Below are 25,618 nucleotides of genomic sequence, written 5' to 3'. Positions count from 1 at the left end.
GATGGGGAGACTGCTGATACTAAAGTTTGGGATAACAGGTGGGTGGTGACATTATTTAAGACCAACAACAAAGGTAGCCAAGGCAGTTTGTGAGCAGGGAAGAAAATCGTATGGAAGCCAAGAACTACATTTTAGACATAATAGATGACAGCTATCTACTGGCATCTGTATTTGGGTATCTAGTATTCAGCAGCTGGAAACTGATCTTAAGGCAAAGAAAGAAATCAGGGGTGGAAATATTCATATTTAAGAGACAGCTGAAGCCATTAAGTGAAGAAGGTCACACAGCAGGTGTGACCTCTCATCTCTGAAAGACAACTATGATCTGTACAATTCACATTAATATTAATCCAATCCTGCCAAGAGACATGTTTCTTATCTCAGTTATTCAAATCTGTTCTTATTCAACTTCACACATTTTGATGTAATCTTATCGCAGTTAGACTGTAGGCAACTTGTGACAAAGATGATATTTTATTCATATTTTTCCTCCAAAAAGGTACCCAACTACCATGTGCCTTTTCTAAACTATTAGTTCCATGAGAACAGGTGTTTGTAAGGCTCGATCCCCAATGTCTTGAACAAGGTGTGGTATGGAGTAATTGCTCAAGAAATATTTGCTGAATGAATAATAAAAATGAGTTGACTTCACCAGGCTGCCACTTCTGGCCTTCTCCTAGGGACTGAGTCCTCCAAAAGGATAAACCTACTCAACCTTTGTCTTCAGAAGAGGACCACCTGCTCATCAGCCCAGCCCAAGCACTTTTTGCAGTCAGAAGAGGTGGGAAGGCAAAGTTGCAGAAAAATTTTCTGGTCCAAAATGACCAGATTAAAGACAAAACCTGAGATTCCTGTAGTTACAGAAGAACACTCATGCACAGTACCCCATAGCACACACCCTAAGCAGGCGACATGTTACACATGGTGCTTATTATTCCTAATGTCCTATTCATCAGCCTTAAATGGGATGAGCATGGTTCATCAAAAGCTCCTGCCAGGAATGATTTCTCCCAGGGTGTGCCATACTTCAAAACACTAATGATCGAAGTCCAAGTGATGGAGGCCCCGTGACTGTGGCAGCCCTCTTAAGTGGACATCAGCACTCATCCTTCAAGGAAGGGAAACAGGACAGAAGCCCGAGGGTGAGCCTGCCAACAACACCAGAAATGTGCTCTCAAGTATTAATTACTCTATACCAATTGTCAGCTGGTCTGAAGATGGGACGGCATTAAAGCCCAGGAGGAGTAACGACGGAAAGAATAAACACAAATACCGAAAGACGAGACAGTCTTGTACAAAACTGAAAAACAAGAACTCTACCCAAGAGTCAACTGGCCAAATAGACAAAGAAGCTAACCTGGGCTTCCCTGGTGGCGCAGTGGTTAAGAATCTGCCTGCCAATGCAGGGGACACGGGTTCGAGCCCTGGTCCGGGAGGATCCCACATGCCGTGGAGCAACTAAGCCCGTGAGCCACAACTACTGAGCCTGAGCTCTAGAGCCTGCGAGCCACAACTACGAGCCCGCGTGCCGCAACTACTGAAGCCCACACGCCCAGAGCCCATGTTCCGCAACAAGAGAAGCCACCTCAAGAAGAAGCCCGCGCACCACAACAAAGAGTAGCCCCCGCTCGCTGCAACTAGAGAAAGCCCGCATGCAGCAACGAAGACCCAACGCAGCCATAAATAAATAAATACATAAATTTTAAAAATTTTAAAAAAAAAAAAGGAAGCTAACCTACATTTCCGCTGCTTTACTTTCCTAGGGTTGCTGTAACCCAAGCACCACAAACTGGTTGGCTTACAACAGAAATTTACTCTAATGACTTCGGAAGCCTCAAGTCTGACTTCAAGATGTACACAGGACCGATGCGCCCTCTGAAGGCTCTAGGGAAGAATCCTTCCTTGCCTCTTCCTAGCTACTGGTGGCTCCTGGCCGTCTCCTTGGCATTCCATGCCGCAGCTGCGTCACTTCAATCTCCATCTCCACTGTCACGTGTCCTTCCTTCTCTGTCTGTGTCCTACCCTCTTCTAAGGAAGGCACAGGTCTTTGGGTTCAGACCCCACCCTAATCCAGTATGATCTCATTTTAACCCATTACATCTGTGAAGACCCTATTTCCAGATAAGGTCACATTCTGAGGTTCTAAAAGGACATGAATTCTGAGGGGACACTATTCATCCCGCTACACCCATCATTATGAAAACACCAGGAAAGACCATCCAAGGCAGCAATCCTCATGGGGTAGAATTGCAGCACTTTAGGAATACCTGAAAATTTGCCAGAGAAAAGATAACTGGTAAGTGAAAGCAAGACGGCAGTTCCACATATCAACAAAAGAACGCGATTCAGTAAGAACCAAAAGTTTTGCTCAGATTTTAAACGCATGAAAACAAGGAGCACATAGCCTTTGAGCTCACAACTGCATGGCCTTAATTATGAAGCTGCAGCCCTAAGACACCACTTCAGTCACCCAGCTGTAAAGAATTGGAGGGGACTTCCCTGGCGGTCCAGTGGTTAAGACTTCACCTTCCAATGCAGGGGGTGCAGGTTCGATCCCTGGTCGGGGAGCTAAGATCCCACATGCCTCCTGGCCAAAAAACCAAAACATAAAAAAAAGAAGCAATATTGTAACAAATTCAATAAAGACTTTAAAAATGGTCTACCTTGGACTTCCCTAGTGGCGCAGTGGTTAAGAATCCGCCTGTCAATGCAGGGGACACGGGTTCGAGCCCTGGTCCGGGAAGATCCCACATGCCGCGGAGCAACTAAGCCCGTGCGCCACAACTACTGAGCCTGCGCTCTAGAGCCTGCGAGCCACAACTACTGAAGCCCGTGTGCCACAACTACTGAAGTCCATGCACCTAGAGCCCATGCTCTGCAACAAGAGAAGCCACCGCAGTGAGAAGCCCGCACACCCCAACAAGGAGTAGCCCCTGCTCGCCACAACTAGAGAAAGCACGCGCGTAGCAAGAAAGTCCCAACACAGCCAAAGATAAAAATAAATAAATAAATTTTAAAATTAATTAAAAAAAAAAAAGGTCCACATCAAAGAAAGTCTTAAAAAAATAAAACAGAATTGGAGGAATTTCCACCTTAGAACCAAGAGACAATTGTACATACTACCTTCTTGTACACCCACAGGTTGTTCATGCCCTTGGGAAACAAATACTCAAGCAATGGAAATATGAGTCTAACTTTCTGGACACAGCAAAAACAGAGGCCACAGAAAGAAACCCTTAAGAGCCTGTGCCTAAAAATTGGACTCACTACTTCTGAATGATGCCTTACTTTTGCAAAAACACCAAAATCTTTTTCTTACTAGCAAAGTTATATGTGCTAATCCTATATAGACCCTAAGATGAAACTAACGAATAAAAAAATATTGTGAGAAAAGATAGCAGGAGCTGGGTTTCCTTTCCAACTGAGCACATCTGGACAGTCTCACTTTACTCTCTTCCACACTATAAGATATTCTATACACTGTCATTGAGCCTAAGCTCAAAAGAATCTATTTGCTGTAAACCAGGAGGTATAGGAAGTTGGAAGATTTGCAACTCAGCACATTTTATAGGGTTTTTGGCACATAAGGGTTATTTTTAAAGCAGGAAAAAAAGCCTGTTCTCTCCCTACCCCCAAACACAGCTGAGCTGATTCAGCACAAATCTCCCCCTAAAATAAAATCCCAATTTGCAGAGAACAGGCATGGAAAGTTCCAGCCCCAAGGACGACATTTCAGAATCCTCGTTGAAAAGATCAGGAGTGGGTGGCTTAAGACAAGCTGACCAAAAATCAGTTATAAATGTAAGGAACTTCACCAGAACCTACGAGCAACTTGGGAGTCCAGGGAAGAAAGTCTTTATTTATTTACTTATTTATTTATTTTTGGCTGTGTTGGGTCTTCGTTTCTGTGCGAGGGCTTTCTCTAGTTGTGGCAAGCGGGGGCCACTCTTCATCGCGGTGCGTGGGCCTCTCACCATCGTGGCCTCTCTTGTTGCGGGGCACAGGCTCCAGTCGCGCAGGCTCAGTAGTTGTGGCTCACGGGTCTAGTTGCTCCGTGGCATGTGGGATATTCCCAGACCAGGGCTCGAACCCATGTCCCCTGCATTGGCAGGCAGATTCTCAACCACTGCGCCACCAGGGAAGCCCAAGAAAAGTCTTTAAACAAAGTAATGCCCAGTAGTAACCAAAGACAGGAGATCCTGAGGATTCTGTAGCTAATACATCATTTCCCACGGGTGAGCATACAGAAGGCATTTCCAGGAATGCAGTTTAAAGTTCTAGTCTCTTCATTTAACTAAGAGGTCCTTTCCTAAGAAGGCATTACAATATACATCATACAAATACCACATTTCGCCAAAGAGCTATATGGTCAGCTCAGCACCCTGATGGTCCCTAAAGCACAGAGGTACTCTGCACAATCTGCAGATAAAAAAACCAAAAACCCATCAAGAAGAGCTCTTAAGTGGTAGCAGGGCGAGTGCTACCTTGCTGAGAACAACTCAGCGAGTCTCTAGAAACAGGCCATGCTACAGTCATTTCTGTTAATTACCTTCACCAGACAAGGGAGTTGATGAGTCAAGCCAAGGGGTCGAGGGCATCTAAAATGACCCTTGGTCTCCAGTGCACACTGACACACTCCTGGCCCGTCTAAGTGGGAGAAGTCTTACTTGGAAAAGGCATGGTCAGAAAATACGAGCCATTCAAAATATCACTCGACTTGGTGAATATCTTTCAAGCCATTTATTCAAAAAATGTACAGCCACATTGATGGTAACAGCTGGCACTGAGAAAGCAAGGACAAGCAACCTCGCATAAACCTGTCGATTTAAATCACAATGCATTCACAACCTTAGGGCCTGTTTTGATCATTAATGTAAAGGACTTTTCCATAGCGTGAGTGAATCACATTAATATGAAGTGGAAAATGTGGAGATGACAAAGGAAATGTTTACAAAAACCAAACTAAAATACATCAGAGGTAATTAAGAACAAGAATCCCCAGACTGCCAGCTTTGTACTTAACATAGCGGATTAAGTAACACATGGCAAAAGTATTTTTAAGCAACAGGACAGCCCTGTGATACAGCCCGTGAGAAGAGTGAAAGAATCCTCCTCAAAAAAGCTCCACGCCCTTGAAGAGTTCTCACCGGCTGAGTGGAGCACGGCTTCGGCTGAAGAAGGCTACACCAGATACCTTCAGGGACCAGTCCTCAACCTGTGCTCCTGAACCCGGGCGGGGCCCTGGCCCAAGATAAAGAAGTGACCTGTCCTTCCCCTTCTCCCAGAAGGCTCATCTCTGCCAAGAGACTGAAGAGAAAGGACAATCAAGCTCCACACTGGCTTAGCACAGTTACCTATGACCTCACATTGTCTGCGTAACTGAAGAACATGTAATCTGACACTGGTTTCTCTGAAGAACAATCTGATGAAACATCACTTCACAAGGACATCTCAAAGACTAATGAGATAATGTCTAGAGGGCTGAAGGCAATCAGAGGGCTGATGCATGGTGCTCTTACCACCTGCGGCTATCTGTGGATGAGGACGATGCGGCTGAAGAGAATCAACTTCTCATAGCAGGTAGAGTACATGTTATACACAAGAACTGGCATATCCCCAAAAGCACCGTGACTCTGGCTATCTACACATGATTCAGTACACACAACAGGAAAGCAGGGTTTCCAGATGCCTTGTAATTCAAAATCGTGATTAAAAGCATAGACATCTGGGGTAAGATACCTAATTCCTATGAGTTTCAGTTTCTATGCCTATGAAAATAGGAATGATACATATATCTTTCAGGGTGGAGGTGAAAATTAAATAAAGTGAAAACAAAATTCAGTATTTTTCCATCAAGAAACAACTCAATAAATGACAGCTCTACTCTTTAGACTAGAATGAGCATTATATGAAGTGCCTTAAAAAACCGAAGTCTTTAGTTCATGCTACATATTGGAATAGCATGAAAATCAACATAGGTGGCCACCACCGGAGAACAAATGAGCCATATCTTCCATAGCTGATTTAGACACTCAGAGTATTTTATCCCATAGAAACAAGGCTATTAACAGTGGTTGGGTTGCCGGCCTGGTTCATAAAAGCACATTAACCTAGAATAGAGATAATATCGTTTACATACAATACCAACCATTCTAGACAGACCAGATTTACCATGAGTTCAGTTTTGAACCTGCTGGAATTGTAAATCCGGTACACATGGAAATCATTTCCACCCACCCCAAAGAGCCCCACGTCCCCAAAAGTACAACCCTCAAGTAAAACAGGTTTCCAAAAAAGAACAATCTAAAACAATATGAATTAGAAATAATTCCCTAATTCATAGCCCAATAACTTCCCAAATGTCTGCATTTATCAAGAAAATTACCGAATTTTTAGTGCCTAAAGAGTCAACCTAGTTTACGGAACAAATTTTAATGGCATAAAAATCATACAAAGTCAGCCGTTGGTTTACAAATGAGCCTCATCCCCCAAATTTACTTCTATCAACAGAAACAGTGGCAAAACCTTTAGGGAACAGATGAATTGGGGGGTAGAGTTTCTGGAGATAGATGCTCGTCCAGGCTCTCCTATCTAGTGCCAGGGCTGAAGCTTCATGGCTTCTTGCAATTTCATCTCATCCACCATTTCTGACCCTTCAATTGTCCAAACAAGTTACAACTTTGAACACAATGGTTCCCATGGTGATAGAAATTTTGCAATCAAGGGACAGGAGTTACAGTGATTCATATGTCACTTGTAAATGCTGTATTAAACAGATTAAAAAATATTTAGACATTTTATGAAATAGCTGGAGAAAACTCCCAGTGAAGATCCCAGCTATTATTACCTTATTCCACTGAGAGCAAAATGACTTAGGCACACAAACTCCTGCTTTCCTTGGGCTGACCGTCTCTAAACATTAAGAAAAAAAATGTACACAGAGAAAGAAACTGCTCCTGCTGTCAGAAGAGGACCTTAGCTCTGGATCTCTTAGGAGGGCATCTCACCATCTTATACTCACTAAGGATGCCATTCTGGAAAACTAAGGGACATGTTGAAGTTACCAAGGATTCCATGCGTCCACTACACTGGGACCATGAAGAAACCCAGAAGAAATTAGCAAGACCGTTCTCTCCTCCATGCATATTCCTTAGTCATATTTTAGTGAAAGCACAGATGGCAGATGGTAAACAAGGGATGGGGAGGGCATTCTACCAGGCAGTATAGCAATTCAGACAGCTTCTGAAACACTTCCAGGATACGCACATATCCTACCTCTCCCTTAAACCAGATAAAACACACACACACACACACACACACACACACACACACACACACACACACACACACACATACACTCCAATACAAGCAGATACACATTTTGTGGAAGCTGGAACCAGGTGACACCCAAATCTGCACAAGGGGTTGATGGCAGTCAAATTAGTTGCACACTGATTCACATCTCTTGACCTCAGACCTGAGAAAGTCAGGCAATGCTAGATTCTAAACGAAAGCAGTATTGTTAAACAAAACCAAACCACATAACATAACAGGCACCTGGAAAAACATGAATGACTAGTATTATCCTGGATTCTCATCCATGAGAGAGGAAAGGCAAATAATATTCCCAGTTCACAAATGCTAAAACCAAGGCTCAGAGAGGTGCCTGGTTACTTTAAGGCATTTAGCCAGAATTAAGTCTTGGGAGGGAACCAAAGTGAATTTCCATAACTGAAATGGAGGCCACTGAATCTAACAAAGCACCTCACCACTTTACCTTCAACCCCAATGCTCTACAGTCTAGAAACCCCTCCAAACTGTCTTATTATAGACTCTCTGGGATGGTCAAATAATAGTCTGGGCAGAGAAGATGATTTTTACCTCCATTATCTCGTTTAAGCTGTGACAGGCTGTACTAATCAGCTTTCGTGCACAGGCACACACAGGCACACATGCTCCCTCTCGGTGCCTCTTAATCACCACGTGCTGCACTGAACAGCTGCAGAGGTCTGAAGGGAATTGGCAGAACTGTGCGCTGATGTGCTAGCCGCCCCCCTGAGGCAGCCACTGCCCTGTCTGCTCCCAGACTCCAGAGCACACGGGTGTTCGCTGTCGCAACGGATGGGCCCAGAAGACAGGCAAGTGGTTTCAGGTGGCGAGCCAGGAAAAAGCAGTTTGCATCAGGAATGTTCCAGCCCAGCAGAGCTTAGCTGCATCCTTCTCCCTACGCAGGGATACAGTATTCATTGTTTACACAGTGTCACCGTGGGGGACAAAACTTGGGCTCAGCACAAATAGAATCCAATCAACTCTGATGCAGAGGAACCAGTAAACGAGTTTTCTCCCACCAAGGAGGAGCCTAATTGCTTAAGAATTGCCACCATATCTGACACTGGAGGTCAGTCCTTTGATCCTGAGACAGAGGACTTTACAAAGGCCCAGCAGGCACACAGTGTTTGAGAGCAGAGGCCTGGGCTAACTTTCTAGAACCATTCAGCAGCTGCTACCCTGAGCTGTGATCTCTGCTCCTAGGGACGAAGCACAATCAGGGAAGGGCAATATTCAAACAAACCAGGTGGATGCCAGAATACACACCACACAACTGGCTGTGCATGAAGCAAATATGCGCTGCCACTCCTTTGAGTGTGGTTTTGGATGGATTTCAATCGAAATGAACACGTGCAGGGGGTATTCCTTGCTTGTCTCTATGCCATTGTTTATGAGCCAGTAAATCAGTGATATGGTATCGACTTCGTGAAACAGAGACGTCAGACATTCAATCAGATAACAAGAGATCTAGAAATTGAAAGAGGCTTAAAGCCATCATTTGCACTACACTTCATGAATGAATACAGCATTCTGTCATGTTTTATACAATGACAAATGAGCCTATTCTCTCAAGGAATCTGAGGAGATTAATAATTGTTTTAGGGAATCCAGTTTGGTTTCTCTACCTCAAAATTAGCAATTTCATCTTTTGCCCAGCTTCAAAATCTCTTGCAATAATTTATCATTCTAGTAACTACGGTATATAATAAAATGGGTTATATTTATATTTATTTTACACTACTTTGACAAACCTCTCACAACTCCAATCATTTAAAAACCTGCATGTAGGTAAAGAATGCTAATATGGCTTCAACATGTTGACGTCAGACTTAGAACCAAATGGCCTTACCTTTCTGAACCTATAATAAAAGTTGGCCCAAAACATAACACTTCCTGGAAGAATCCCCACCGACGGAAAGTAAGGAGAAGACAAATCACAGTCTTTCTCTGAACAGATTTCCCTCAATTACCGCAGGAACTATTCTATCCATTTCCTCTGTTTACCCAGGACACAAAGAAATGTCTGGGATATGTAGGTTGGGGAGGTCAGGGAAAATCCGGGGAAGATCAGAGGCTCATTGTCAGCTTCCCAGAATAGCAAGTTGTGCAGCAGGTCATAGCACATCCTGATCTAAGAACACAAGGAAATGCCCTCTGAGGGCCTCTGAGCCGCTGCACTACACCAGAAGTCTCCCAACGAACCACCAGGAAACCACACCCTCTCTTCCACAAAAGGCAGGCTCCTAGTCCAGAAGCCCTCTTCTCCTCAGAAACAGGGGAGTCAGAAAAAAGCAGCCACTTTCTTTCATTAGCAAATCCCACAGCCCCGACTTTTAATGCAAGTGGCTGGAGAGAAGCAGAGAGCTACGCTGCTTTAATGGAAGTGGATGGAGCTCAGGGCAATATGCAATTACTGAAACTGGAATTGAGCCTGGACCCTGGAAAGAACATGCCGTGAGAGCCCTGGAAATCACACCGTGGTCAGGGCCCCAATTTTAAACTTCTCCCAAGGGATGCCACTTCCTGAGACAGAGGCACGCCTCTCTTCATATCAAAGTAATACCGCTTGACTTGGTGGAGGAGAGTCATCTGCTGGTCTCTGGGATTCCATCACAAGAGCCCAGATTAAAACAACCCCTAACCACTTGCAAATTATGTTTCTGCCATCACTTACCTTTTTCCCAATAAGCTTCTTTCGCAGAAATTCCCGGGCTTCAAACATATAGGGAATGTCATAGAGGGGACGCAGTTTCTTGTTCTTATCCTTAAAGCAAAATAAAATACCGCATCAGGAATGGGAAAACAAAGCAAAAACTGACACATGAACACAGCCAAGACTGTGAGATAATGACAACACACCTGAAATATGCTCTAGCTCCCAGTATCACAAATATTGAACAATTGCTAGATATATAGTAAACGATTAACAAGTATTTGGTTGAAATGCTTTACAGGGAACAAGATTATCTTTTTTCAAATGACAGGGTCAAAAATAAGCAATGGAATGTTTACACAACTGGAAACAACCTAAATGTTCATCAACAGGGAAAGAGTTATATAAACTGCAGTATAGAAGAAGCTCACTGAGTATTAGGGCCCCTCTAATATTTACAGATATACTATAAATCTCCTTCTATTACTCTGTAAGCCTTTATTAAGCACCTACCAACTATTAGCCCCAGACAAAGCACTATGTAAATGTATGTTATACTCTTGGACTTAAAATCCTTGTAACCTAACAATAACAGAAGAAATCCTGCAGATATGAAGTAACACAAAGCAGTTCTGAATAAGTGCTAAATTATGTGATATAGACCAGGGACTAAGTGTTATTAGAATTCAGGGAAGTGGAAAGAAGTAATCAGGAGATGTTTCATTGACAAGGTGGGACTTAACATGAGTTTGCAGGATAGGAAAAAACTAGAAAGAAAATTAGAGTTGGGGGGAAAAAAAAAGACAAGCAAAAGGAGAGAGGCAGGAATAAACAGTATTTCAGCACACAAATACACAGCCAATCCCCTCATTATTTCTTGGGGCCCAGATTTCCCCCAAAAGAGGGGCTCTGAGCAATATAACTGAGATGATGAGAGAGGGTCCAGATGAAGGCAACAGAACCGGGAATTGACAGGAACTTAAGAGCTAGGAGAATCTCTTTAAGAAATAAATAGTGACTGACAAGGGAGTGGATAGAGGGGATAAAAGCGAAGGAACCGAGAAGTTTGCAGTTGGGGGGAGGACAGCGTATGGAGGACTAGAGCTTGTGTACAAGAAATTGGGAGATGTTGGCTAAATTGGTTGGTATGATTAATGTCTCTCCCGCTAGCTCCTAAGTTGCATGAGAACAGAGACCCTGTCCTTTTCTGTTGTCCTTTGTGATCCCAGACCCAAATATACGGTACTTCCCTCATAGTATAAACTCAAATACTTGGATGTACTACCACAAAAGAAATATGCAGAATAATATACAAGAACAAGTATGCTAGAAGGATAGGACTGCATGAACAGATATTCGGGGGGAAAAAATTTCAGAAAAAAAGGAGAAAATTAAGCCATAACCCCTAACCTAGATGCACACCATTGCTTCCCCATCCTGTATGATTAGCCCACCTGGCCTCAACTTTGCTTTGCCATCTTTTACACACCTGACACAACAAGATCTCTACATAATTCATTCTATACTTAAAGTATTCAAATTATGTTTTCTTAAATAGCCAACTACTCTCAAATAAAGAACATTTATCATTTTAATACCCCCATATTTAAAGTAATACTAATGACAATTCTGAGGTCAAGGGCATAGAAATAGAGGTTTCCTCCTAGACCCAAAGCAAGGCTTGGTGTCCAAAACACATCATTTAAACATTTCAATTCACTGATATCACCAAGAATGTGCATAATTATTTGAGTTCGAGCTTCACATTCACCATCCACCTGTCTTCTAATTTCTCTGGCTTAAAAAAAAAATAAAGGCAGCAGCACCATTTTCGTGCTCTTCAAAAAACTTAAGGCACCTTTAGAACTGAAGGTGAATCTTTATCCTTTCTCAGAGTTGATGCGTGGGAATCTCCACACTGAACAGGAGCAACTGGTATTTCCAAACTCTGATCAAAGTCATGGGGAACCATGATCACTGCCTAATAAGTGAAGTACAGCCCGAAACATGAAAATCTTTAAAGAAATAACATAACACTGAGTTTTCCTTAACAAGGAAAAGGAGACAAATAAGAGCTGCCTGGCTAGAGGGAGTGCTGGCTAACGTAAGGGCAGATGTATAGGATTATGGATATTTTATAAGCATTCAGGCAGCCAAGTGAAAATAGTGGGTCACTACTGAGGAGCCCTAAAATAGTTTATGATGACACTATTGATAGTGTAAGAATGTTTGCTAGACAGAAGATGCTAGGCGCCAGTAATGAACAGGATTTTTAATAAAGACAAAAATCAATGGTTATCAGAATCAGCCATCAGGAATAAAGAAGTCCCAATGTATTCATATTCCCCTAGCGATACAAGGCAATCTATTCAGAATAGCTGTGTGATTCACTAAGTGAACAACATTTTTTTAAATGAATTGAACAAAATAATTGACATTTCCCTTACACAGCCTTATGATGTGCCACAGAACCTGATATCAGAACCTTATCTTATTTATTCTGAAACACCACAGAGGTTTAAGGCAATGTCACTTGTTCGGAACTCCAAAACAAAGAATGGTAAGAAATAGTTTCAATAGGCATTCAAATGAAGATCATGGGATGAGATACACCTAAATGTGTGAACATGGCAGTGTGAAGAAGAAAGATGCTCGACAGGACTGGGCCAAGCCAAGATACTCTCAAAAGAAGGAAAGAAAATAAATAGTATACCAAACATTCCAACAAAAAAACAGGGTGACTTGAGTCTGATTATATGTCTCTCATGAAGCTCGGAATGAACTAATAGCACGGGCAGAAAACAAGATAACACAAGTGAAAACAGAGTCATCTTGTTACTCTAACCCTGAAGATCTAGTAGCTATTGACATCTGCAAACATCTTACGAGAGAGAGATTAGAAGTCCCTAAGAAACTACACAATAAAAGCAATTCCTCCAAATTACCAGGTACATAAAAGCCTTTGAAATCTCTAAGAGGCAATTGAGGTATGGAATGTATTCTGAGAAAACAAGACTTTAGCTGAATCTTGCCTGCTAAAAAGGACTATCTAGCTTAGATTCTAATCTACATGGAAATACTTTAAAATTAAAAATAGAAAAGAATGCTTGATTTATCTGGTGGGCGGATAATACACAAACCAATATGTGCTGTAATCACTGTTCATCCTGAGAAGTGACATTGTATGTAGGCTCTGCAATGACTCACGTTAGAGATAACTTCAATCATCTTTACCTCTCCTTGGTTTGGGAAGGAGGCCCAATCTCAGCATCTAAAAGGCATGCCTGGCATTTTTTTTTTTTTTTTTGAACAGGAGCTTATCATGCCAAAATGAGGTCTCTGGTTAATGCTCATCTGGAGGGAATGGAAGGGACCCCTAACCAAGGTCTTATTCTCAACCCCGTTTCAGGCCAAATGTAATCTAGCCCATCTAACAGCCAAGAAACTGTAGCCCAAAATTTTACTGGACCCTAGGATCCTGCAGGATTTCTTAACACAAGGCTGAATAAACACAAACGATGAAAACACTGATGAATGTGGCTTCACTAAAATTTTAAAGAGTACTTTACTGAAAAAGCATCATGAACAAACTGACAGGCCAAAGCACAGACTCAGTAGCTGATAAGTGAAACAAGATAAAGACAAGGCAGAACAGGATACGAGAGAACTGGAGTACTGAGCCACAGCTGTAAACTTCTCAGTGAGGCCTACCCTGATCACATTACATTTTAGCAAAGACTCAAAGGAGGTATGGGATGTAGTCATCTAGAGACAGGCAGAGAGGACAGCCAACGCAAAAGCTTTGAGTTAGGAGAGGACTGGTGGGTTCAAGGAACAGCAGAGACATCACTGTGGCTACAGCTGAGTTCGAGAGGGGAGAACAACAGACAAAGTCACACATCTGACTTAACAGCTGAAGGCATTACTTTGGTCACTGTGCTGAGAACAGACACTACAGCAGGGAAGAGAGAACAAAGGGAGACCAATTAGGACATTATGGCATTAATCTGGGCGGGAAATGATGTTAACATTACATCAAGGAAGAGCAGTGAGGGGGTAAGAAGTGGTCAGAATCTGGGAATATTCTGCAAGTAGATGGATGAAATGTGAGATGAGAAAAAAGGGAGAAATCGAGCATGACTCCAAGGTTTTTTTTTTATCTGAGCAAATGGAATAATAGGTGGGGTCATCACCTGAGATGAGGAAGACCACAGGTAGAGGGAGGTGGGTGAGATCAGGAGTTTGGTTACGGGCCTGCTGAACTCTCAAGTGGAGGTTTTGAGTAGGCAGAGTGGAGTTTGGAAAAACGCTCTGAGCTGGTAATTTACATTTGGGAGTGGTTGGCATATAGGTGGTATTTAAACCTACGAGATTGAAAAGGACAGAGGACTGAGGCATTATAACATTGAAAGGTAAGGAATAAGAGAAGGAATGTATAAAAGGAGACTGAGAAGGAGCAATCAGTGATCTCAGCAGGAGGAAACAACCAATGTTATCTCCTGGAAGCCAAGGAAAGAAAGTGAATTGAGGAGGGAAAGATCAACTGTGTCCAATGTACAAGGCAAGGCAAGTGAGCTGAGGACCAAGATCCGCTTGTTGGATTAAGCTAAGTGTGGCTCGTCTGTAACTTGGCAAGATTAATCTTGGTGGAGCAGTAGGGGCAAAAGCCTGCCTGGAACTAGGAATGGGAAGAGAAGAAGTGGAGGAAGTGAGTACATACGGTACTTCAGAAAGTTCTGCTACAAAATACAAAGAGATTATGTGGCAGCTGGCAGAGGAAGCAAGGTGAAGAGAAGGGGTTTTGGTTTTTTGGTTTTAGAGGGGCGAAATAACAGGCAAAGGCCCTGTGGAAAGCAAGTAAGTGAAAGTGCAGAAGGAAGAGGATAGAACTGTTAATGCATAGGTAAGGAGGGGATGGCTTTCCATAGGAGCTCCAATAATTCACCTTTAGGTGTGTGGATGCAGATACTCTTAGGTGGGTACACGTGGCAGTGAGAGTTGTTGGAAGGTCTCTCATTACTTTGATTTACTCAGTAGAGGAAGGAAGAACAAATCAATAAGAGAAACTATCTAACAGAAAAATTGGCCAAAAGGTACGAACAGGCATTTCACAAAAGAACTGCAGCTGGACATTAAGTGTATGAAAAAAGGTATCACTTCATTAATAATCAGGGCAATGTAAGCTGAGATACTATAGGACATCCAATATATTGTCAAATTTTAAAAATGAGGATGAGGGGAAATAGGTGTGCTGTAACCACTGATGGGAATATAAAACGGTTCAACCACTGTGGCACTTTCACATGGTGCTACTCGGCATCATCTGGTTAAGGCTGAAGATATGCATCACTATACTTAGGAAATTCTACTTACAGGAGGGTATATACCCCAGAGAGGTCTCACTCATGCAAGACAAGGACCACAATGCTCATCTTAACGATGTAAAATTTACAGTCGGCTCTGTACAGTCACAGAGCAGAACAGAGAGCAGTTAGTCTGAGAGCAATGCAATAAATGAACAAATCTGAAAAACAACACTGAGCAGGAAAACAAGTTGTAGAATGATAATGATTTAAATACAGACTAAAAAAAGACACAAGCAACATTATTCCTAGAGCTATGTAAATAGCCAAAGTATAAAAATACCTAGAAACGGAAGTCAATGGTTAGTTAACTGATGCAGGATGGGCAGAGAAAGAAACAGAATGGGAGAGAAATAGGGTCAAGGATGAGTCCACAGGGACTTTCAACTTCATCTGCAAGCTTGTCTCTTTAAATGACGATCTGAAGCAAATGTGGTATAATAAGAAATGTTTGTTCTGTATCATTCTATAACGCTGGGGTTTTTTAAACCAAAAAAATGTTTAGGGATAGGAAACCCCCAAACCTTGTTTGGCCAACCTTTCCCTTGGCTCACAATGTCTAATACTTTTATTTCTCTCAGAGGCAGAATAACCTTCCATTCTTTTCCTCACAAGAAATGCATGAAATTCCTTTTTCCTTCCCTCAAAATGATTTTCTTTCATAGATGTATCTTTCCATGAGGCAGAAGGGAATAATTTAACTACCAACATGCTCTCAAATAACCAGGGTCAAAAACAAGTTTGATTTTTTTTTTTAAAGGAGGCTTGAAATATATTAAAAGTAGCCAAGCAGAATTATACTCTACGAAGATCTTAAAACAGACTGCTGAATTAAAATAAGAACAGACACGATCAGATTTAAATGGATAAAATTTCAAACAGTAAATGGACCAGTCCCAGTTGCCCTGCCACACAAGCTATGTTAATAAACAAAGGCTGCAATTTCCGTTTGAATTATAGACTTAAAATAGGAACATTACCACATGCCCTGGGCATATTTACAATCAAGGACCGTTCAATTCCCTTGGCATCCAGGAGACACAATCCACAGGGATACCCACTATTTACTATCCTTAACATACACAATAGCACATTTTATAAAAGGCAGATCTAACTAGATAGAAATCTATAGTCAGCAGCTGGGGAAAGGTTCAAAATCGTAACCACCTTGGCCAAATGGAAGATATCTTGCTCCACTATACCTACAGGACCACTCACAGAAGATTCATATACCCAAACACTCACCAGGAGTTGTTTCAAAGAAAAAGACACTTTCACTTTATTTCCCAATTAGCTCTTATTTCTTCCTCCTAAAAACATCTCTCTTAAAGGTAAATAGGGTCTATTAAAGAGACGAGGTCTGGGAAAGTCCCAAATTCACAACAGTGAAATACATTTCAGACATATCTCCAAGGAGGCAAAGGAGAACGGTAAATAAAAACAAATCAGATTGAAAAAATATTTTTTTAAACCTGAGATGTGATTATAAAAATTCACAAGTGTGAGAATGTAAGAGGGCTGGACTTTGAACCCCGTGCTTATGCAAGATACTTGGCCCCTGAAGTGTCTTGATGCTTTTATAGAACCCTTATAGAACCCTTAGTTTACTACACTTCTCTCATACTCTGCGACCCACTGTTTCTACAACCGCCCACTCTTCATCAGACCTAGGAAAAAAACACTCGGGTCTGCTTCTTCGAGTGTTCAATTCATTATGAAATGGATTACGATCCCCAATTACAGCAGGGAAAGTGAGGCTTACAGTTAAGTAACGTGCCTCACTTCTTGTTAACACGCAGAGCAGGGATTCTGATCCCAGCTATCCCAGAGGCTGAAGCGGGGGGGGGGGGGGGGGGGGGTGCCCGCGGGGGGTGGCAGACACTACCCGTTCTTGGCTTCCTAGTGCCAAAAGGCAGTCATCGCCTGTCAGTAGTCGTCGGGTTTAGTGTGGGAGCTTGTAAACACGCAGACTGCCGGGCCACATCAGTTATTCTGATTCTGCAGGTCTGGGGTCATGTCCCCAATTCTGTATGTTTAATAAGTAGCGAGAAGGACCATGGGCCACACTTTGAGAAACGCTGCAGAGCGCCTTTTGAGCACTTTGGACCCACTTAAACCAACGGAAATAGAAGAAAAGGGACTCCAAAGGTTTAAAGAGTCACAAAGCAACACAGAGGAGCTTGATTAACATCAAAGTGGCTAAATAAGTAGGCAGGTAAGTAAATACCTGGGGAATTCACTTTCTTTCTGCACATGTAGCTGGAGGTAACTTGAAATACTCCTTAAACATCTTTACAACTAAGACAATTGGGAACATTCTAGTAACGGTGGGAAAACAAGATTACCAAATAGTTCTCTACCTGCCCATGCCAGGAAACAGCAGGACAGGCATACCCTGCCCTCACCACCACCACCCCCACCACACCCAGTGGTCTAGACCTACACTAGCCACAGTGACAGCAGAGGAAGTGGCAAGCCCTAGAAATTGCCCCAATTACCAATCTCCTGGCAACTTGCCAGGAGGAGCCGGGTTTCGCAGTATCCAAAGAGGGAAAGAAGGAAAGCAGATTTCAGCAGCCTCACGTCCTTGAAGGGACTCGCCTGTCATCTACGGTGCACAGTGCAGGATTATGTTCCAAAGGAACTCGCTCTTCCCCAAATCAAAGTACCTTTTCAAGACCATCATGCAAGTGGGAAAATATCTGTCTCTGGAGATTGCTCTCCTACTCAATTACATCAGCCAACTAAGAGCATTTTCAGAAGTTCTTGCTATTTACTGCACAGATGGAGGGGGCAGGAGAAGGAGGAGGCCAAACATTAGGTCTTTTCACCCCCCCAAGACCCTGTCAAGACTTTAAAGAATACTTTTAAGGCTCTAAGGGCTCCAAAACCATTATCCAAGGCACCACATGGGGTGCCTGCACTTAGCTACAAATTCTTCTGCAGGCATAGGGTCTGCCCCTCACAGACCTCAAGGCAAAAGAAGGTGAAGGCTCCCAAGTAAGAAGCTATGCAACCAGCAGCAAATCGCCTCCAGACCCAGGAAGAAAAGGGAAAGTGAGAAAGCCCTCAGAGCCCCGCCTCATCTTCTTTTCCCAGCGCGGGGACAAAAACTCTCCCCGACCCAGTGCTCTGAAAATAAAGATCTGCTCCAAGGGTGAGTGAAGCCTGTGCCACCTTTCCTGGAGGAATGGTGAGGATGCAGCCAGTAAGACTGGGATAATGAGACAGAAAGGGCATCGAATCCTTGAAGAGAACAAAGCTCAGTTCAGCACTCCTGAAGTTAGACAAAAAGAGCCATCCCGGACATGAAATCAAACATTCCTCAAGCATTTGATGGCAACAAATGATCAAGAGTAAGTGGGCAGCTTGCTGTCATCCAGAGAACAGAGGCCTAGGTTCTCAACAATGATTCTGGCACCAGCAGCTCCTGGCTGCCAGCTTGCCTCAGTTTCCTCTCAAGAATCAGCAAGAATTACCTGGCATTATATTAATACATAACTTCGCAGTGAAAACCCATGCAAAAAATGACTTGAAAATCCTGTAAAAATCAGGAAGGGACTAAATATATTAGTGCAAAATCAGGCAACTCTTAAGTTGGCATTCCAGGAATATTTCAGGTAATATGAACCCCATGGGGAAAAAACAGATCTACACGTGTTACTAGGAAACAAAGCTACTTGGCTAAGTTTTACAACATCTAATATGGATGTTAAGGAGAGCTAAAATATCAAGAGACAGAAGAGATAAGCTGAAGTTACAGCACTAATCACTTTCTGCCTTGCATTACTATAATTTAATTACTTCTTGTAGGTTTTATCTTTCCTACCAGACCACAGGAGGGAAGATCTGTGAGAGGAAAAAAGAGCTTAATAATAACTACGAAGTGCCTAGTATAGTGCCATGTTCATAGAAAATGCCAACACACAGAGAGAATAAAATGGGGAATGCAAAAAGGCCTAGCTAAAAGATTTATTTTTCTAAACTCAAACTGCATTTCTGATTAGGGGAATAAGCGGAACTGGTCAGTATATAAAGAGAACTTTCAAAGAGATGGAGGAGGCAATATCACTGTGGATCCGTATCACCGTTGGTAATGAATATCTCATATAGCACCAGTTGAATGTGAACTATTTCTAATATCTCTACCTTCTGGCAACTTTTACCAGACATGATTCTATACTACACAAAGATAAGTATATTCCCGAATAAAGATTAAAAAGATTCTAGACTAGATATCTCACTGTACAACCATAAAATCTAGGCTCTTTGTAAGCAGTGATGCAAAAGCAGTACTCCTGGTAGTTTCAATGTGTTATGTTAGAAAAAAAACAATTTTACAAAATCTGAATCATTAGTGTTTTCTTTTGACCTGGCCAAGACTTTAAGGCAATCCTCTGCTCGCTACAAATTTGACGTAATGAATTCAATTACTTGTGATCTTTGAAATAACCCACTCGCAAATCTATCATTAGCTAATAGTTATCCTTACAGAACATGTATAATAATTCAAGTAAAGCTGAACTGATACTGTTAAAAAAAAAAATCAAGTGTGAGAGTTCAACACTAAATAAAATGATAGTAAGCTACAATATAAAAAGGGATAATTCCATTAATGTGGACTCCAAAGTACCACCATCCCACCTCCCTAAAAAATTCACGAATTTGAGATGATACTAAGCCTAAATTGCCGGGGTAGCATTTTTTGTGGTTAAGAGAGAAGAAAAGGATAGTGAAAGATTGTACAGCCCTTCATTTGTCCTCAAAAGGCTAGTCTGTGACAATACTAAGAGGTGTGAAGTTTTGCTGAATGACGCACTCTTCATATGCTGCTCAAATGAGCAAACGAAGCCGAGAAGAAATAAAAATAGTGTCTCTCTATTAAGGCCTCTTTCTACAGAGCTAATAGTTCTGAAGATGGAGTGCAAACACGAATCAATGTTAACGCGGGAAACACCTTCATTGGGAAGGACACAAAAAAATCTACAAATAAGAAACCAGAGTTTAAAAGCAGAAGAGAAAATGGGGGTCTTCAAGGACCAGAGCAGGCCTGGGGGTCTGTAGGGTCATGGAAAGTCACAGGGACCGGCATATCTCAACTGGCTCTGCCCCTCTGCAACTTCTTTCCTTTTCACTGGAAGCTCCTAATTAACCAGTTGGCCCCAAATCTTGTTTTCTAGTAATGGAGAAATCGTCTCCCACATTTCTCACCCTTCATCCCCAGGCTAAAAATGGAGATCCAGTGCCCTCAGAAGAGACAACTCCGTTACTTAAAGTACAGGCTGCAAGCCAGATGAAATCCATCCAGCACGGTGATGTGCCACCGGCCCTCCCACAGTTCTAGAAGAGGAGGAAGGCTCCGGAGGAAAAGAAAACAAACCTCTTGCAATAGGAAGGCAATTTTCTCTGTAACAGACAGCAGGCTCGGGTGAGCCCATTCAGAAAAGAATATCATTTTGTTAGAGAAATGCTTCTTTGTGAATGCCTTCCCTTCTCCACCGTATTAAAAAGTAATAATTATTATTAAAAGTTTCTTCCTGGAACAGCACAGAAGGGAAAATGATGCTGGGTGTGACACCATTATTTAGCTGGTGCCAGAGGAACCTCCAATTGAGCCAGATTTCCAGTCAAATTTGTGCAATAAATTGTGGTGCATTTCAGAAGCACAGGCCTGAATTATGTAAGCGCACAGCTTAGGCCTCCCTTTAGACACTGAGATCCTGCCTTGCCAGCTACATCACTCCAAGGTCTAAATCAGGCTGCCAGGTCTAGTGCCACATATTTTATCTACAAAATTCAAAGTACTCTCAGCCTGTGTTTAAATACTCAGCAAAATGGGGCCTGTACTTTAGGACAGATATCATTCTAACCCTACAAAGATGACTCTTTCGTACTGTACAGTCTGTCATCAATCAGAAAAATATAACATCTATCACCAACTACCACCATGAAGAAGTATGGCAAATGAAATTAGCAGAATTGTGAACAGCACAGACATTCAGAGGCAGCACCCAGGTGGCAAGGCAACGTTATTATATATACATGGCATGGCTTAGCTGACGGCAGAAAGAGACCCTGACAAGGCTGACTCCAGACCCGGCGGAGGCTGCTCCTGGGAAAGAGACTGGCCCTCCACCCAGATCAAAGAGACATACTCAGGAATGTGTTGGGGTTGTTTTGTGCCAGTTGCTGGCACCTAGTGAACCAGTAGACAAGTGACCAGATCTCCAGAACAGCAGGTAAAGGTCAGAGGCAGGAGGCGTGAGCAGGGGGCATCTCGTCCTGCACCAGTGGGCGTTACCCACAGCTCTTCATCTCCGTGAGGAAGGACAGGGGACCTAAGACCAGGGCCTCGGTCCGTGACAAGGCAGTTTTAGCTCCTGCTTTATGTAATGTCACTTTAATTGTGCCTGTTTAACAATGTTTTTAGGTCAATCACGTCACCATCCCGTTTTGATAATCACACTCTTTCCTCACCTATAGCTGGCCTTCCAACCTAACCCCCTTAAAACAAAAGGCTGTCTCTCTACCTTAAATTTCTACGCTTCATATTATTTCTAATCCCCACAGCAACCAATAAAGCTGGAACTATTAGCTCTTCTCAGCTGAGAAGTTAGGTGTCCAGAGAAAAAACATGCCCAACGTAACATCATGCCAGAGCAAAAGACCCCAAAAGAGCCCAGGCTGGTATTTCTCTACCACCTGCCTCCCAACCACTGAGGCAGCAAGAACTGCCATCACACACAGGCTTTTCACTCCCATCCGGTTCCACACGCACCTCCCCCACAGACCTGAAAGGGTCAGTTCATTTCAGCACGGAATGCAGGCCTACCCAAAGCCACCAGCTCCTGGGAAGCTCAAGGAGATTAACTAAGTTGGACACACTATTTTGTGCCAGTTATGAAGCTACTGTCACTCAGTTTTAAACCTATCCTTTTTAAAATTCCACTTCGTGGTGCCGGGGTGGGAAAACTGCCAACCACATTTCTGCTTTGCCGGCTGGTTCCCTGTTAGGCTCTGCCAGTAGGGGATGTTAAAGGGAGAATGGACAGCAAGAAAAAGGGACAAACTCTTTCCTATTCCAGTCAGCTTCTCCACAGCAATTCTTCTTCTCAGCAATGGCAGCTTGTTCCAGTAGCACCAATGGATTCCAGCTCGCAGTTTTCCCAACAATCCCAGAAACAGTCTCAACATACCTCCTCAGAGTCACCAGAACCAATCAACTGGCAGCCCCCTCCTGGGAGGCCTGGGTCCCAGCTCCAGGGAGTTACTCTTCCCCCCTTCATTGGCTCAACAGAGATCTGAGGCCCACTTGGTCCATCCTCCAAATGCTTAAGTTTTCATATTTCAATCTCTTATTTGTACCCAGAGGTTGTAGCTGTGTCGTGTGGTTAAAACCTCCATGTGACCCTTAGGGTTCTCTTTTTACCTTTTTAGTATTTCCATACCTGATTAATAATTCCTTATGTAAAGTCGTCTCTGTTAAAATAACTGCTGTGGTTTCTTGACCTGCCACTGTGGCCAAAAGCACTTCTCTATGTAACTAGACAAAATTTGTAACCATCAGAGAGGAACAGTCCAACTCTCTTGATAATCAACTGTCTCCTGAGAGAATACTGCCTCTTACCTGTTCCAGATACCTCTATACCTGGCCAATCCCAATATAGTAGGACTACCTACAATGTAAAATGTGCACCAAAAAAAAAAAAACCAAGAAAAATGGTTGGAGTGCACACGAAGAGCTTCCACAGTTAAAATAGTTAATGAAGAGTAATGCTTGACTATTTATTGGCTGGTAGCACAAGCATCACACTAGAGTAAAGGGAAGACTTCCAAGCCAGTAGGTGTCGAATCCACGGAGTCTACAAGATACAGAATTTAAGCAGTAAGAGAACAATGTACCCTAATTTTTTTTCCAATACTTTGCTAGACTCTCATGAGTAGTGAATCATTTTGTGATTTTAAAGACCAACCATAACAGGTGTATATTCGTGGTTTAAGTTGGGATCACAGTAAAGATGGAAAAGTAATAACCTTACCTGTGTCAGTGCAGTTACCATATTGTGTGAAGAAGCACATACACACAATGTGAGGGTTAGTGGGGATGGCCAAACTCACAAGAACACCAACGAAATGTCATTTTTCTACTATAGCAAGATGGAAAAATGAGATCAATAACACCAGATTTGCTATTACATAGTTTATCATGAAATGTTGCTAGATGAATTCTAGAAACTTCTCTTAAGCCAACTGTCAATAAAAGTGGAGCTAAATGGTTGCCAGAGACTGAGGGGAAGGGGAAAAGGAATTGATTAATGGGTACAGGGCTTCAGTTCTGCAAGATGAAGTAGTTTTGGAGATTTGTCTCACAATAATGGGAATATCTTAAACACTTCTGAATCATACAATTAAATGGTTAAGAATGTAAATTTTATGTTATGTATTTTTAACCACAAGGAAGAAAAAAGTGGAACTCATTCAAGGTAATATTCTGATTTAACTTGGGAGAAGCCATAGCACGTTAACAAATTCAAAACCCAAATAAACATGAGAATTTTCTGATATGAATCCTAATCTTTTGTTGGCTACAAAAAGGTATTAATTATGGATATAATCAAACATGCTAGCCCACTTCTGATCCCAACAACTATATTCCAAATTGTTTCCTGCCCCATAACCGAATCTTCTACTCCCCTTTTTACGTTATTCCAGTGCCTGGATGTGACTGCAATCTCAATGCTAAAGACTTTGCTTACTAAAATGCCAAACGTGGGCTTCCCTGCTGGTGCAGTAGTTAAGAATCCGCCTGCCAATGCAGGGGACACGGGTTCGAGCCCTGGTCCAGGAAGATCCCACATGCCATGGAGCAACTAAGCCCATGCGCCACAACTACTCAGCCTGCGCTCTGGAGCCCGTGAGCCACAACTACTGACGCCTGCGTGCCTAGTGCCCGTGTTCCGCAACAAGGGAAGCCACCGCAATGAGAAGCCCGCACACCACAACGAAGAGTAGCCCCCGCTCACCGCAACTAGAGAAAGCCCAGCACGCAGCAACAAAGACCCAACTCAGCCAAAAGTAAATAAATAAATAAATTTATTTTTAAAAAGTAAATAAATAAATCTATTTTTAAAAATAAATAAATAAAATGCCAAGCGTTCTGCGAGGCCATACTCAAATGCCACCCACCATCCTCAGGAAACCTTCTGAGCTCTCTAATCAAATATCCTGTCTTCTCTCTTGGTTCATCTGGCCCAAGTCAGTATATATGTGTCTTATATCTCATAGGTGATTCGAAACTATTTAAGCTTAAAAACAGCATCTGACTCATCTTTTTAATCCCACTGTACTCATTTGATCCTCAACAGAATTCAACAGTCAGCAAATATAATATTTTTGTTACGGATGAAGGAAAAGAGGCTCAGTGTAATTTAGACTAAAGCTCACAACAGCAGAAAATGGCAGGGGCAAAAATTGAACTCTAATTTAACCAACTCCGAAATCCATGGCCACTGGATTCTATTACAAGGCATCTAAGGACCCTATGATGCCTCCCCAGCTTAAAGCAAGAGAGAAGTCATTTTTGCCTTCCAAGTAATAAGCTCTTTGTACTACAGGAGTAGAGTTCATATGCAAAAAGAACAGGGAAACCAGTTTCAGCCTGAGCACTCCCTACAAAGCACCCCTGCCCCCAGTGGAGATGTGCACAAGGTGACCTCCTCAGCCGGAACCCCAGCTCTGCCTCACCGCTAGGTGACAGGGATGCTGGGTGGCCCCTAACAAATGTTGCTGAATGTGAGAAAACTATCCAGGGTCACTGCTAATGAGAAGACAGAACATCTTGCCACTTAGCTACAGAACGTTCACCTAATAAATCTTACAGATTTGAACACAACCCAAGACCAGGAGGTTACTGGAAAAGACAAACAAAATATTTGGAACCAGCAGCTTAAAAATCCACATCCCCACTGCCATACTTCCAAAAGATAAGGTATAATGCATATGGTTTGTTATCAGTGCTAATCAGAAATAAAAGAAAAGGCTATAAGTAAAAACAAAACCAAAAAAATCACCTAATATTTCCTTCTGAACAGTTTAACGGTAATATATGGTCACTTATTCTACCGAGGATATTCCTCTTTTTTCCTTGATTTAGCTTTATTGATCTAATTTTAATCAAGGACAAGTGTACAGCAAAGGATAAAGGGTCAGCAACCCAAATGCAGTGGGGAAACAAGAGAAAACCATTCTAGTTCAGCAAATGGATCAGCTTATT

The 25,618-nt window shown here is 42.5% G+C and overlaps 1 protein-coding gene across 1 annotated transcript in view; it reads right to left on the bottom strand.

Annotated features, from left to right (window-relative positions):
* Positions 1-25,618, bottom strand: part of SND1 (staphylococcal nuclease and tudor domain containing 1) — a 421,659-nt gene that overhangs the window by 252,149 nt on the left and 143,892 nt on the right. The window contains exon 11 of the mRNA XM_082472295.1: positions 10,004-10,093. Coding sequence (XP_082328421.1) covers positions 10,004-10,093 — 90 coding nt within the window. The remainder of the gene's footprint in view (positions 1-10,003; positions 10,094-25,618) is intronic.

The sequence above is a fragment of the Balaenoptera physalus genome, assembly GCF_965194825.1.
Source record: "Balaenoptera physalus genome assembly, chromosome: 8".
In the NCBI taxonomy this organism is placed as follows: Eukaryota; Metazoa; Chordata; class Mammalia; order Artiodactyla; family Balaenopteridae; genus Balaenoptera; species Balaenoptera physalus.
This window is presented reverse-complemented; position numbering and strand designations above follow the sequence as displayed.